The 18,911-nt window shown below is 45.8% G+C and overlaps 1 protein-coding gene across 3 annotated transcripts in view; it reads left to right on the plus strand.

Moving 5' to 3' along the window:
• Nucleotides 1-18,911, plus strand: part of LOC140426009 (netrin-G1-like) — a 1,091,807-nt gene that overhangs the window by 1,025,927 nt on the left and 46,969 nt on the right. For all 3 annotated transcript variants that reach the window (XM_072510283.1, XM_072510282.1, XM_072510284.1), the window contains exon 5: nt 16,843-16,869. In XM_072510283.1, coding sequence (XP_072366384.1) covers nt 16,843-16,869 — 27 coding nt within the window. The remainder of the gene's footprint in view (nt 1-16,842; nt 16,870-18,911) is intronic.

Here is an 18,911-nt window from a genome sequence, read left to right on the forward strand (position 1 = left end):
ACACAGTGGGAATGTCCTCACACACTAATCACACACAGTGGGAATGTCCTCACACACTAATCACACACAGTGTGAACATTCACACACACTAATCACACACAGTGTGAACATCCTCACACACTAATCACACACAGTGTGAACATCCTCACACACTAATCACACACAGTGTGAACATCCTCACACACTAATCACACGCAGTGTGAATGTCCTCACACACTAATCACACACAGGGGGATCATCCTCACACACTAATCACACAGGGGGAACATCCTCACACACTAATCACACACAGTGTGAACATCCTCACACACTAATCACACACAGTGAGAATGTCCTCACACACTAATCACACACAGTGTGAACATCCTCACACACTAATCACACACAGTGTGAACATCTTCACACACGAATCTCACACAGTGGTAATGTCCTCACACACTAATCACACACAGTGTGAACATCCTCACACACTAATCACACACAGTGTGAACATCCTCACACACTAATCACACACAGTGTGAACATCCTCACACACTAATCACACACAGTGTGAACATCCTCACACACTAATCTCACACAGTGTGAACATCCTCACACAATAATCACACACAGTGTGAACATCCTCACACACTAATCTCACACAGTGTGAACATCCTCACACACTAATCACACACAGTGTGAACATGCTCACACACAAATCACACACAGTGGGAATGTCCTCACGCACTAATCACACACAGTGTGAACATCCTCACACACTAATCACACACAGTGTGAACATCCTCACACACTAATCACACACAGTGTGACCATCCTCACACACTAATCACACACAGTGTGACCATCCTCACACACTAATCACACACAGTGGGAACATCCTCACACACTAATCACACACAGTGTGAACATCCTCACACAATAATCACACACAGTGTGAACATCCTCACACACTAATCACACACAGTGGGAACATCCTCACGCACTAATCACACACAGTGTGAACACCCTCACACACTAATCACACACAGTGTGAACATCCTCACACACTAATCACACACAGTGTGACCATCCTCACACACTAATCACACACAGTGTGACCATCCTCACACACTAATCACACACAGTGGGAACATCCTCACACACTAATCACACACAGTGTGAACATCCTCACACACTAATCACACACAGTGGGAATGTCCTCACACACTAATCACACACAGTGGGAACATCCTCACACACTAATCACACACAGTGGGAATGTCCTCACACACTAATCACACACAGTGGGAACATCCTCACACACTAATCACACACAGTGGGAACATCCTCACACACTAATCACACACAGTGGGAACATCCTCACACACTAATCACACACAGTGGGAACGCCCTCACACACTAATCACACACAGTGTGAAAATCCTCACACACGAATCACACACAGTGTGAATGTCCTCACACACTAATCACACACAGTGGGAATGTCCTCACACACTAATCACACACAGTGGGAACATCCTCACACACTAATCATACACAGTGGGAATGTCCTCACACACTAATCACACACAGTGTGAACATCCTCACACACTAATCACACACAATGGGAATGCCCTCATACACTAATCACACACAGTGGGAATGTCCTCACACACTAATCACACACAGTGGGAATGTCCTCTCACACTAACCACACACAGTGGGAACATCCTCACACACTAATCACACACAGTGTGAACATCCTCACACACTAATCACACACAGTGTGAACATCCTCACACACTAATCTCACAGTGTGAACATCCTCACACACTAATCACACACAGTGTGAACATGCTCACACACTAATCACACACAGTGGGAATGTCCTCACGCACTAATCACACACAGTGTGAACATCCTCACACACTAATCACACACAGTGTGAACATCCTCACACACTAATCACACACAGTGTGACCATCCTCACACACTAATCACACACAGTGTGACCATCCTCACACACTAATCACACACAGTGGGAACATCCTCACACACTAATCACACACAGTGTGAACATCCTCACACAATAATCACACACAGTGTGAACATCCTCACACACTAATCACACACAGTGGGAACAGCCTCACGCACTAATCACACACAGTGTGAACACCCTCACACACTAATCACACACAGTGTGAACATCCTCACACACTAATCACACACAGTGTGACCATCCTCACACACTAATCACACACAGTGTGACCATCCTCACACACTAATCACACACAGTGGGAACATCCTCACACACTAATCACACACAGTGTGAACATCCTCACACACTAATCACACACAGTGGGAATGTCCTCACACACTAATCACACACAGTGGGAACATCCTCACACACTAATCACACACAGTGGGAATGTCCTCACACACTAATCACACACAGTGTGAACATCCTCACACACTAATCACACACAGTGTGAACATCTTCACACACTAATCTCACACAGTGGTAATGTCCTCACACACTAATCACACACAGTGTGAACATCCTCACACACTAGTCACACACAGTGTGAACATCCTCACACACTAATCACACACAGTGTGAACAGCCTCACACACTAATCACACACAGTGTGAACATCCTCACACACTAATCACACACAGTGTGAACATCCTCACACACTAATCTCACACAGTGTGAACATCCTCACACAATAATCACACACAGTGTGAACATCCTCACACACTAATCTCACACAGTGTGAACATCCTCACACACTAATCACACACAGTGTGAACATGCTCACACACTAATCACACACAGTGGGAATGTCCTCACGCACTAATCACACACAGTGTGAACATCCTCACACACTAATCACACACAGTGTGACCATCCTCACACACTAATCACACACAGTGGGAACATCCTCACACACTAATCACACACAGTGGGAACATCCTCACACACTAATCACACACAGTGTGAACATCCTCACACAATAATCACACACAGTGTGAACATCCTCACACACTAATCACACACAGTGGGAACATCCTCACGCACTAATCACACACAGTGTGAACACCCTCACACACTAATCACACACAGTGTGAACATCCTCACACACTAATCACACACAGTGTGACCATCCTCACACACTAATCACACACAGTGTGACCATCCTCACACACTAATCACACACAGTGGGAACATCCTCACACACTAATCACACACAGTGTGAACATCCTCACACACTAATCACACACAGTGGGAATGTCCTCACACACTAATCACACACAGTGGGAACATCCTCACACACTAATCACACACAGTGGGAATGTCCTCACACACTAATCACACACAGTGGGAACATCCTCACACACTAATCACACACAGTGGGAACATCCTCACACACTAATCACACACAGTGTGAACATGCTCACACACTAATCACACACAGTGGGAATGTCCTCACACACTAATCGCACACAGTGGGAACATCCTCAGACACTAATCACACACAGTGTGAACATCCTCACATGCTAATCACACACAGTGGGAACATCCTCAGACACTAATCACACACAGTGTGAACATCCTCACACACTAATCACACACAGTGTGAACATGCTCACACACTAATCACACACAGTGTGAACATCCTCACACACTAATCACACACAGTGTGAACATCCTCACACACTAATCTCACACAGTGTGAACATCCTCACACACTAATCACACACAGTGTGAACATCCTCACACACTAATCACACACAGTGTGAACATCCTCACACACTAATCTCACACAGTGTGAACATCCTCACACACTAATCACACACAGTGGGAACATCCTCACACACTAATCACACACAGTGGGAATGTCCTCACACACTAATCACACACAGTGGGAACATCCTCACACACTAATCACACACAGTGGGAACATCCTCACACACTAATCACACACAGTGGGAATGTCCTCACACACTAATCACACACAGTGGGAATGTCCTCACACACTAATCACACACCGTGTGAACATCCTCACGCACTAAACATACACAGTGTGACCATCCTCACACACTAATCACACACAGTGTGAACATCCTCACACACTAATCACACACAGTGTGAACATCCTCACACACTAATCATACACAGTGTGAACATCCTCACACACTAATCACACACGGTGCGAACATCCTCACACACTAATCACACACAGTGGGAATGTCCTCACACACTAATCACACACAGTGTGACCATCCTCACACACTAATCACACACAGTGTGAACATCCTCACACACTAATCACACACAGTGTGAACATCCTCACACACTAATCACACACAGTGTGAACATCCTCACACTCTAATCGCACACAGTGGGAACATCCTCACACACTAATCACACACAGTGTGAACATCCTCACACACTAATCTCACACAGCGTGAACATCCTCACACACTAATCACACACAGTGGGAACATCCTCACACACTAATCACACACAGTGGGAATGTCCTCACACACTAATCACACACAGTGGGAACATCCTCACATACTAATCACACACAGTGGGAACATCCTCACACACTAATCACACACAGTGGGAATGTCCTCACACACTAATCACACACAGTGGGAATGTCCTCACACACTAATCACACACAGTGTGAACACCCTCACACACTAAACATACACAGTGTGACCATCCTCACACACTAATCACACACAGTGTGAACATCCTCACACACTAATCACACACAGTGTGAACATCCTCACACACTAATCATACACAGTGTGAACATCCTCACACACTAATCACACACGGTGTGAACATCCTCACACACTAATCACACACAATGGGAATGTCCTCACACACTAATCACACACAGTGTGACCATCCTCACACACTAATCACACACAGTGTGAACATCCTCACACACTAATCACACACAGTGTGAACATCCTCACACACTAATCACACACGGTGTGAACATCCTCACACACTAATCACACACGGTGTGAACTTCCTCACACACAAATCACACACAGTGTGAACATCCTCACACACTAATCACACACAGTGGGAATGTCCTCACACACTAATCACACACAGTGGGAATGTCCTCACACACTAATCACACACAGTGTGAACATTCACACACACTAATCACACACAGTGTGAACATCCTCACACACTAATCACACACAGTGTGAACATCCTCACACACTAATCACACACTGTGTGAACATCCTCACACACTAATCACACGCAGTGTGAATGTCCTCACACACTAATCACACACAGGGGGATCATCCTCACACACTAATCACACAGGGGGAACATCCTCACACACTAATCACACACAATGTGAACATCCTCACACACTAATCACACACAGTGAGAATGTCCTCACACACTAATCACACACAGTGTGAACATCCTCACACACTAATCACACACAGTGTGAACATCTTCACACACTAATCTCACACAGTGGTAATGTCCTCACACACTAATCACACACAGTGTGAACATCCTCACACACTAGTCACACACAGTGTGAACATCCTCACACACTAATCACACACAGTGTGAACATCCTCACACACTAATCACACACAGTGTGAACATCCTCACACACTAATCACACACAGTGTGAACATCCTCACACACTAATCTCACACAGTGTGAACATCCTCACACAATAATCACACACAGTGTGAACATCCTCACACACTAATCTCACACAGTGTGAACATCCTCACACACTAATCACACACAGTGTGAACATGCTCACACACTAATCACACACAGTGGGAATGTCCTCACGCACTAATCACACACAGTGTGAACATCCTCACACACTAATCACACACAGTGTGAACATCCTCACACACTAATCACACACAGTGTGACCATCCTCACACACTAATCACACACAGTGTGACCATCCTCACACACTAATCACACACAGTGGGAACATCCTCACACACTAATCACACACAGTGTGAACATCCTCACACAATAATCACACACAGTGTGAACATCCTCACACACTAATCACACACAGTGGGAACATCCTCACGCACTAATCACACACAGTGTGAACACCCTCACACACTAATCACACACAGTGTGAACATCCTCACACACTAATCACACACAGTGTGACCATCCTCACACACTAATCACACACAGTGTGACCATCCTCACACACTAATCACACACAGTGGGAACATCCTCACACACTAATCACACACAGTGTGAACATCCTCACACACTAATCACACACAGTGGGAATGTCCTCACACACTAATCACACACAGTGGGAACATCCTCACACACTAATCACACACAGTGGGAATGTCCTCACACACTAATCACACACAGTGGGAACATCCTCACACACTAATCACACACAGTGGGAACATCCTCACACACTAATCACACACAGTGGGAACATCCTCACACACTAATCACACACAGTGGGAACGCCCTCACACACTAATCACACACAGTGTGAAAATCCTCACACACGAATCACACACAGTGTGAATGTCCTCACACACTAATCACACACAGTGGGAATGTCCTCACACACTAATCACACACAGTGGGAACATCCACACACACTAATCATACACAGTGGGAATGTCCTCACACACTAATCACACACAGTGTGAACATCCTCACACACTAATCACACACAATGGGAATGCCCTCATACACTAATCACACACAGTGGGAATGTCCTCACACACTAATCACACACAGTGGGAATGTCCTCTCACACTAACCACACACAGTGGGAACATCCTCACACACTAATCACACACAGTGTGAACATCCTCACACACTAATCACACACAGTGTGAACATCCTCACACACTAATCTCACAGTGTGAACATCCTCACACACTAATCACACACAGTGTGAACATGCTCACACACTAATCACACACAGTGGGAATGTCCTCACGCACTAATCACACACAGTGTGAACATCCTCACACACTAATCACACACAGTGTGAACATCCTCACACACTAATCACACACAGTGTGACCATCCTCACACACTAATCACACACAGTGGGAACATCCTCACACACTAATCACACACAGTGTGAACATCCTCACACAATAATCACACACAGTGTGAACATCCTCACACACTAATCACACACAGTGGGAACATCCTCACGCACTAATCACACACAGTGTGAACACCCTCACACACTAATCACACACAGTGTGAACATCCTCACACACTAATCACACACAGTGTGACCATCCTCACACACTAATCACACACAGTGTGACCATCCTCACACACAAATCACACACAGTGGGAACATCCTCACACACTAATCACACACAGTGTGAACATCCTCACACACTAATCACACACAGTGGGAATGTCCTCACACACTAATCACACACAGTGGGAACATCCTCACACACTAATCACACACAGTGGGAATGTCCTCACACACTAATCACACACAGTGTGAACATCCTCACACACTAATCACACACAGTGTGAACATCTTCACACACTAATCTCACACAGTGGTAATGTCCTCACACACTAATCACACACAGTGTGAACATCCTCACACACTAGTCACACACAGTGTGAACATCCTCACACACTAATCACACACAGTGTGAACAGCCTCACACACTAATCACACACAGTGTGAACATCCTCACACACTAATCACACACAGTGTGAACATCCTCACACACTAATCTCACACAGTGTGAACATCCTCACACAATAATCACACACAGTGTGAACATCCTCACACACTAATCTCACACAGTGTGAACATCCTCACACACTAATCACACACAGTGTGAACATGCTCACACACTAATCACACACAGTGGGAATGTCCTCACGCACTAATCACACACAGTGTGAACATCCTCACACACTAATCACACACAGTGTGACCATCCTCACACACTAATCACACACAGTGGGAACATCCTCACACACTAATCACACACAGTGGGAACATCCTCACACACTAATCACACACAGTGTGAACATCCTCACACAATAATCACACACAGTGTGAACATCCTCACACACTAATCACACACAGTGGGAACATCCTCACGCACTAATCACACACAGTGTGAACACCCTCACACACTAATCACACACAGTGTGAACATCCTCACACACTAATCACACACAGTGTGACCATCCTCACACACTAATCACACACAGTGGGAACATCCTCACACACTAATCACACACAGTGTGAACATCCTCACACACTAATCACACACAGTGGGAATGTCCTCACACACTAATCACACACAGTGGGAACATCCTCACACACTAATCACACACAGTGGGAATGTCCTCACACACTAATCACACACAGTGGGAACATCCTCACACACTAATCACACACAGTGGGAACATCCTCACACACTAATCACACACAGTGGGTACGCCCTCACACACTAATCACACACAGTGTAAAAATCCTCACACACGAATCACACACAGTGTGAATGTCCTCACACACTAATCACACACAGTGGGAACATCCTCACACACTAATCATACACAGTGGGAATGTCCTCACACACTAATCACACACAGTGTGAACATCCTCACACACTAATCACACACAATGGGAATGCCCTCATACACTAATCACACACAGTGGGAATGTCCTCACACACTAATCACACACAGTGGGAATGTCCTCACACACTAATCACACACAGTGGGAATGTCCTCACACACTAATCACACACAGTGTGAACATCCTCACACACTAATCACACACAGTGGGAATGTCCTCACACACTAATCACACACAGTGTGAACATCCTCTCACACTAACCACACACAGTGGGAACATCCTCACACACTAATCACACACAGTGTGAACATCCTCACACACTAATCACACACAGTGTGAACATCCTCACACACTAATCTCACACAGTGTGAACATCCTCACACACTAATCACACACAGTGTGAACATGCTCACACACTAATCACACACAGTGGGAATGTCCTCTCGCACTAATCACACACAGTGTGAACATCCTCACACACTAATCACACACAGTGTGAACATCCTCACACACTAATCACACACAGTGTGACCATCCTCACACACTAATCACACACAGTGTGACCATCCTCACACACTAATCACACACAGTGGGAACATCCTCACACACTAATCACACACAGTGTGAACATCCTCACACAATAATCACACACAGTGTGAACATCCTCACACACTAATCACACACAGTGGGAACATCCTCACGCACTAATCACACACAGTGTGAACACCCTCACACACTAATCACACACAGTGTGAACATCCTCACACACTAATCACACACAGTGTGACCATCCTCACACACTAATCACACACAGTGTGACCATCCTCACACACTAATCACACACAGTGGGAACATCCTCACACACTAATCACACACAGTGTGAACATCCTCACACACTAATCACACACAGTGGGAATGTCCTCACACACTAATCACACACAGTGGGAACATCCTCACACACTAATCACACACAGTGGGAATGTCCTCACACACTAATCACACACAGTGGGAACATCCTCACACACTAATCACACACAGTGGGAACATCCTCACACACTAATCACACACAGTGGGAACATCCTCACACACTAATCACACACAGTGGGAACGCCCTCACACACTAATCACACACAGTGTGAAAATCCTCACACACGAATCACACACAGTGTGAATGTCCTCACACACTAATCACACACAGTGGGAACATCCTCACACACTAATCATACACAGTGGGAATGTCCTCACACACTAATCACACACAGTGTGAACATCCTCACACACTAATCACACACAGTGTGAACATCCTCACACACTATTCACACACAGTGGGAACATCCTCACACACTAATCACACACAGTGGGAATGTCCTCACACACTAATCACACACAGTGTGAACATCCTCACACACTAATCACACACAGTGGGAATGTCCTCACACACTAATCACACACAGTGTGAACATCCTCTCACACTAACCACACACAGTGGGAACATCCTCACACACTAATCACACACAGTGTGAACATCCTCACACACTAATCACACACAGTGTGAATGTCCTCACACACTAACCACACACAGTGTGAACATCCTCACACACTAATCACACACAGTGGGAACGCCCTCACACACTAATCACACACAGTGGGAATGTCCTCAAACTCTAATCACACACAGTGGGAATGTCCTCACACACTAATCACACACAGTGTGAACATCCTCACACACTAATCACACACAGTGAGAATGTCCTCACACACTAATCACACACAGTGTGAACATCCTCACACACTAATCACACACAGTGTGAACATCTTCACACACTAATCTCACACAGTGGTAATGTCCTCACACACTAATCACACACAGTGTGAACATCCTCACACACTAGTCACACACAGTGTGAACATCCTCACACACTAATCACACACAGTGTGAACATCCTCACACACTAATCACACACAGTGTGAACATCCTCACACACTAATCACACACAGTGTGAACATCCTCACACACTAATCTCACACAGTGTGAACATCCTCACACAATAATCACACACAGTGTGAACATCCTCACACACTAATCTCACACAGTGTGAACATCCTCACACACTAATCACACACAGTGTGAACATGCTCACACACTAATCACACACAGTGGGAATGTCCTCACGCACTAATCACACACAGTGTGAACATCCTCACACACTAATCACACACAGTGTGAACATCCTCACACACTAATCACACACAGTGTGACCATCCTCACACACTAATCACACACAGTGTGACCATCCTCACACACTAATCACACACAGTGGGAACATCCTCACACACTAATCACACACAGTGTGAACATCCTCACACAATAATCACACACAGTGTGAACATCCTCACACACTAATCACACACAGTGGGAACATCCTCACGCACTAATCACACACAGTGTGAACACCCTCACACACTAATCACACACAGTGTGAACATCCTCACACACTAATCACACACAGTGTGACCATCCTCACACACTAATCACACACAGTGTGACCATCCTCACACACTAATCACACACAGTGGGAACATCCTCACACACTAATCACACACAGTGTGAACATCCTCACACACTAATCACACACAGTGGGAATGTCCTCACACACTAATCACACACAGTGGGAACATCCTCACACACTAATCACACACAGTGGGAATGTCCTCACACACTAATCACACACAGTGGGAACATCCTCACACACTAATCACACACAGTGGGAACATCCTCACACACTAATCACACACAGTGGGAACATCCTCACACACTAATCACACACAGTGGGAACGCCCTCACACACTAATCACACACAGTGTGAAAATCCTCACACACGAATCACACACAGTGTGAATGTCCTCACACACTAATCACACACAGTGGGAATGTCCTCACACACTAATCACACACAGTGGGAACATCCTCACACACTAATCATACACAGTGGGAATGTCCTCACACACTAATCACACACAGTGTGAACATCCTCACACACTAATCACACACAATGGGAATGCCCTCATACACTAATCACACACAGTGGGAATGTCCTCACACACTAATCACACACAGTGGGAATGTCCTCTCACACTAACCACACACAGTGGGGACATCCTCACACACTAATCACACACAGTGTGAACATCCTCACACACTAATCACACACAGTGTGAACATCCTCACACACTAATCTCACAGTGTGAACATCCTCACACACTAATCACACACAGTGTGAACATGCTCACACACTAATCACACACAGTGGGAATGTCCTCACGCACTAATCACACACAGTGTGAACATCCTCACACACTAATCACACACAGTGTGAACATCCTCACACACTAATCACACACAGTGTGACCATCCTCACACACTAATCACACACAGTGTGACCATCCTCACACACTAATCACACACAGTGGGAACATCCTCACACACTAATCACACACAGTGTGAACATCCTCACACAATAATCACACACAGTGTGAACATCCTCACACACTAATCACACACAGTGGGAACATCCTCACGCACTAATCACACACAGTGTGAACACCCTCACACACTAATCACACACAGTGTGAACATCCTCACACACTAATCACACACAGTGTGACCATCCTCACACACTAATCACACACAGTGTGACCATCCTCACACACAAATCACACACAGTGGGAACATCCTCACACACTAATCACACACAGTGTGAACATCCTCACACACTAATCACACACAGTGGGAATGTCCTCACACACTAATCACACACAGTGGGAACATCCTCACACACTAATCACACACAGTGGGAATGTCCTCACACACTAATCACACACAGTGTGAACATCCTCACACACTAATCACACACAGTGTGAACATCTTCACACACTAATCTCACACAGTGGTAATGTCCTCACACACTAATCACACACAGTGTGAACATCCTCACACACTAGTCACACACAGTGTGAACATCCTCACACACTAATCACACACAGTGTGAACAGCCTCACACACTAATCACACACAGTGTGAACATCCTCACACACTAATCACACACAGTGTGAACATCCTCACACACTAATCTCACACAGTGTGAACATCCTCACACAATAATCACACACAGTGTGAACATCCTCACACACTAATCTCACACAGTGTGAACATCCTCACACACTAATCACACACAGTGTGAACATGCTCACACACTAATCACACACAGTGGGAATGTCCTCACGCACTAATCACACACAGTGTGAACATCCTCACACACTAATCACACACAGTGTGACCATCCTCACACACTAATCACACACAGTGGGAACATCCTCACACACTAATCACACACAGTGGGAACATCCTCACACACTAATCACACACAGTGTGAACATCCTCACACAATAATCACACACAGTGTGAACATCCTCACACACTAATCACACACAGTGGGAACATCCTCACGCACTAATCACACACAGTGTGAACACCCTCACACACTAATCACACACAGTGTGAACATCCTCACACACTAATCACACACAGTGTGACCATCCTCACACACTAATCACACACAGTGGGAACATCCTCACACACTAATCACACACAGTGTGAACATCCTCACACACTAATCACACACAGTGGGAATGTCCTCACACACTAATCACACACAGTGGGAACATCCTCACACACTAATCACACACAGTGGGAATGTCCTCACACACTAATCACACACAGTGGGAACATCCTCACACACTAATCACACACAGTGGGAACATCCTCACACACTAATCACACACAGTGGGTACGCCCTCACACACTAATCACACACAGTGTAAAAATCCTCACACACGAATCACACACAGTGTGAATGTCCTCACACACTAATCACACACAGTGGGAACATCCTCACACACTAATCATACACAGTGGGAATGTCCTCACACACTAATCACACACAGTGTGAACATCCTCACACACTAATCACACACAATGGGAATGCCCTCATACACTAATCACACACAGTGGGAATGTCCTCACACACTAATCACACACAGTGGGAATGTCCTCACACACTAATCACACACAGTGGGAATGTCCTCACACACTAATCACACACAGTGTGAACATCCTCACACACTAATCACACACAGTGGGAATGTCCTCACACACTAATCACACACAGTGTGAACATCCTCTCACACTAACCACACACAGTGGGAACATCCTCACACACTAATCACACACAGTGTGAACATCCTCACACACTAATCACACACAGTGTGAACATCCTCACACACTAATCTCACACAGTGTGAACATCCTCACACACTAATCACACACAGTGTGAACATGCTCACACACTAATCACACACAGTGGGAATGTCCTCACGCACTAATCACACACAGTGTGAACATCCTCACACACTAATCACACACAGTGTGAACATCCTCACACACTAATCACACACAGTGTGACCATCCTCACACACTAATCACACACAGTGTGACCATCCTCACACACTAATCACACACAGTGGGAACATCCTCACACACTAATCACACACAGTGTGAACATCCTCACACAATAATCACACACAGTGTGAACATCCTCACACACTAATCACACACAGTGGGAACATCCTCACGCACTAATCACACACAGTGTGAACACCCTCACACACTAATCACACACAGTGTGAACATCCTCACACACTAATCACACACAGTGTGACCATCCTCACACACTAATCATACACAGTGGGAATGTCCTCACACACTAATCACACACAGTGTGAACATCCTCACACACTAATCACACACAATGGGAATGCCCTCATACACTAATCACACACAGTGGGAATGTCCTCACACACTAATCACACACAGTGGGAATGTCCTCACACACTAATCACACACAGTGGGAATGTCCTCACACACTAATCACACACAGTGTGAACATCCTCACACACTAATCACACACAGTGGGAATGTCCTCACACACTAATCACACACAGTGTGAACATCCTCTCACACTAACCACACACAGTGGGAACATCCTCACACACTAATCACACACAGTGTGAACATCCTCACACACTAATCACACACAGTGTGAACATCCTCACACACTAATCTCACACAGTGTGAACATCCTCACACACTAATCACACACAGTGTGAACATGCTCACACACTAATCACACACAGTGGGAATGTCCTCACGCACTAATCACACACAGTGTGAACATCCTCACACACTAATCACACACAGTGTGAACATCCTCACACACTAATCACACACAGTGTGACCATCCTCACACACTAATCACACACAGTGTGACCATCCTCACACACTAATCACACACAGTGGGAACATCCTCACACACTAATCACACACAGTGTGAACATCCTCACACAATAATCACACACAGTGTGAACATCCTCACACACTAATCACACACAGTGGGAACATCCTCACGCACTAATCACACACAGTGTGAACACCCTCACACACTAATCACACACAGTGTGAACATCCTCACACACTAATCACACACAGTGTGACCATCCTCACACACTAATCACACACAGTGTGACCATCCTCACACACTAATCACACACAGTGGGAACATCCTCACACACTAATCACACACAGTGTGAACATCCTCACACACTAATCACACACAGTGGGAATGTCCTCACACACTAATCACACACAGTGGGAACATCCTCACACACTAATCACACACAGTGGGAATGTCCTCACACACTAATCACACACAGTGGGAACATCCTCACACACTAATCACACACAGTGGGAACATCCTCACACACTAATCACACACAGTGGGAACATCCTCACACACTAATCACACACAGTGGGAACGCCCTCACACACTAATCACACACAGTGTGAAAATCCTCACACACGAATCACACACAGTGTGAATGTCCTCACACACTAATCACACACAGTGGGAACATCCTCACACACTAATCATACACAGTGGGAATGTCCTCACACACTAATCACACACAGTGTGAACATCCTCACACACTAATCACACACAGTGTGAACATCCTCACACACTATTCACACACAGTGGGAACATCCTCACACACTAATCACACACAGTGGGAATGTCCTCACACACTAATCACACACAGTGTGAACATCCTCACACACTAATCACACACAGTGGGAATGTCCTCACACACTAATCACACACAGTGTGAACATCCTCTCACACTAACCACACACAGTGGGAACATCCTCACACACTAATCACACACAGTGTGAACATCCTCACACACTAATCACACACAGTGTGAATGTCCTCACACACTAACCACACACAGTGTGAACATCCTCACACACTAATCACACACAGTGGGAACGCCCTCACACACTAATCACACACAGTGGGAATGTCCTCAAACTCTAATCACACACAGTGGGAATGTCCTCACACACTAATCACACACAGTGTGAACATCCTCAAACACTAATCACACACAGTGGGAATGTCCTCACACACTAATCACACACAGTGGGAATGTCCTCACACACTAATCACACACAGTGTGAACATCCTCACACACTAACCACACACAGTGGGAACATCCTCACACACTAATCACACACAGTGTGAACATCCTCACACACTAATCACACACAGTGTGAACATCCTCACACACTAACCACACACAGTGGGAACATCCTCACACACTAATCACACACAGTGTGAACATCCTCACACACTAACCACACACAGTGTGAACATCCTCACACACTAATCATACACAGTGGGAATGTCCTCACACACTAATCACACAGTGTGAACATCCTCACACACTAACCACACACAGTGTGAACATACTCACACACTAATCACACACAGTGTGAACATACTCACACACTAATCACACACAGTGTGAACATACTCACACACTAATCACACACTCCTGATGTGAGTATTTTCCTGCCTCTAGTCAGTCGCACTCTTGGGTGCTGAGGCCTCTCGGAAGCTGCAGGAAGTGAATCTTGTGGAGGTTTTTGCGTTTGAATCGTGTGGATGTCCTGAACTCTGGTTATTGGTAATGTTGTGTTTACAAATAACGATTGTTGATCAGAACTCGCTCTAAATCTTTGTCTTTCTGTTTCCCTCACCAGGCCACCCAGACACCAACACCAGTAGCCGTAAGTCATACCGATGCTCTCTGACCTGTGACCTGCTGACCCAGAGTCCATTCCTGTATTGGGGACACACACAGCCACCTAAGTGTCACGTCTGTGGTTCTTTCACCTTAAAGTGTGTGTGTGTGTCTGTCTGTATGTGTGAGTATGTGTGCGTGAGTGTGTGTGTGCACCTGTGAGTGCGCGTGAGTGTGTGTGTGTCTGCCTGTATGTGTGTGTCTGTCTGTATGTGAGTGCCTGTTGGTGTGTGTGTGTATGTGTGTGTCTGCCTGTATGTGTGAGTGTGTGTGTGTGCCTGTCTGTGATTGAGTGTGTGTATGTGCATGTGTCTGTCTGTATGTGTGAGTGTGTGTGTGTGCGTGAGTGGGTGTGTGTCTATGTGAGTGTGTGTGTGTCTGCCTGTGTGAGTCAGTGTGTCTGTATGTGTGTGTGCGTCTGCGTGTGTGTGTGTGTGTGTCTGCCTTCATGTGTGAGTGTGTGTGTGAGTGTGTGTGAGTGAGTGTGTGTGGGTGGGTGTGTGTGAGTGTGTGTGAGAGTGTGTGAGTGTGAGTATGTGTGTGTGAGGGTGTGTGTGTGAGTGAGTGTGTGTGGGTGTGTGTGAGGGTGTGTGTGTGTATGTGTCTGTCTGTGAGTGTGTGTGAGTATGAGTGTGAGTGTGAGTGTGTGTGTGTGTGAGTGTGAGTGTGAGTGTGAGTGAGTGAGTGTGAGTGTATGTGTCTGTCTGTGAGTGTGTGTGAGTATGAGTGTGTGTGTGTGAGTGTGTGAGTGTGTGTGTGAGTGTGTGTGTGAGTGTGTGTGTGAGTGAGTGTGAGTGTGTGTGTGAGTGAGTGTGAGTGAGTGTGAATGTGTGTGAGTGTGTGAGTGTGAGTTAGCAGACAAGCTTTCGTCATAAACAAAATGAAGGTTTATTTCACAAACTGCTGCTGAATATTGTTCAGATTAAAGTGATAATGTTATTAACTAAAAGACAGATACAAAGATTAAAATGCAGAGAAATGAATATAGATACTGAAGGATTTTGAATGAGTCTGTGTGAGATATCAGAGCAGGCCTTCATTGCAAAAGGAAGTTGTTGTACATTGAGGACCGGTTCAGCAGCTCAATGGCTTCTGTAGTTGAAGAGTTGGAGCTTTTTCTTTGCAAGTGGACTCAGTGAGCAGCACAGTCAGTGGGTCTGAATGGAGGATGCTGTTTCCAGTTCACAGTCAGACAGCTGGTGGTTCGTGGCTGGTTTATTGCTGCGCTCCCACAGCTTTCTCTGAAAAGCTCCCTCGCTCTGTCCCTGTTGAGAAGCAGTTTCTCTTTCAGGCTACCTTCCTCATGATATTCAAGGTGGGTCTGCCCACAAGATGCCTGTTTGAAGCCTGTCTTTATTCACTTCAACCGCCTTCCAAATAAGGCAAGTGATAATCCCATTTTGCAATTTCAAATCCCCTTATCAGCTGCTGTGTTCAAAAGAATCCAAGATTTCCACAGCTTCAGGGAAAGGCATTGTCTGCATGAGCGCCCATTGAATTTCAAATTCTCGGGGGATGTCTGCTTGTAATCCACGCTGTAATCCAAACTGATCCACTACAGCTACAACACTGGCATCTACCCGGCAATGTGCAAACCTCCCCAGGTGTGTCCTGTACACAAGAAACAGGACAAATCCAACCCAGCCAATTACCGCCCTATCAGTCTACTCTCCATCATCAGCAAAGTGATGGAAGGAGTCATCAACAGTACTCTCAAGCAGCACTTACTCAGCAATAACCTGCTCACGGACGCTCAGTTTGGGTTCCGCCAGGGTCACTCAGCTCCTGACCTCATTACAGCCTTGGTTCAAACATGGACAAAAGAGCTGAATGCCAGAGGGGAGGTGAGAGTGACTGCCCTCGACATCAAGGCAGCATTTGACCGAGTGCGGCATCAAGGAGCCCGAGCTAAACTGGAGTCAATGGGAATCAGGGGGAAAACTCTCCGCTGGTTGGAGTCATACCCGGCACAAAGGAAGATGGTTGTGGTGGTTGGAGGTCAATCACCTTAAAGGTTCCTCAGGCCCA

The sequence above is a fragment of the Scyliorhinus torazame genome, chromosome 7 (genome assembly GCF_047496885.1).
Source record: "Scyliorhinus torazame isolate Kashiwa2021f chromosome 7, sScyTor2.1, whole genome shotgun sequence".
Lineage (NCBI taxonomy): Eukaryota > Metazoa > Chordata > Chondrichthyes > Carcharhiniformes > Scyliorhinidae > Scyliorhinus > Scyliorhinus torazame.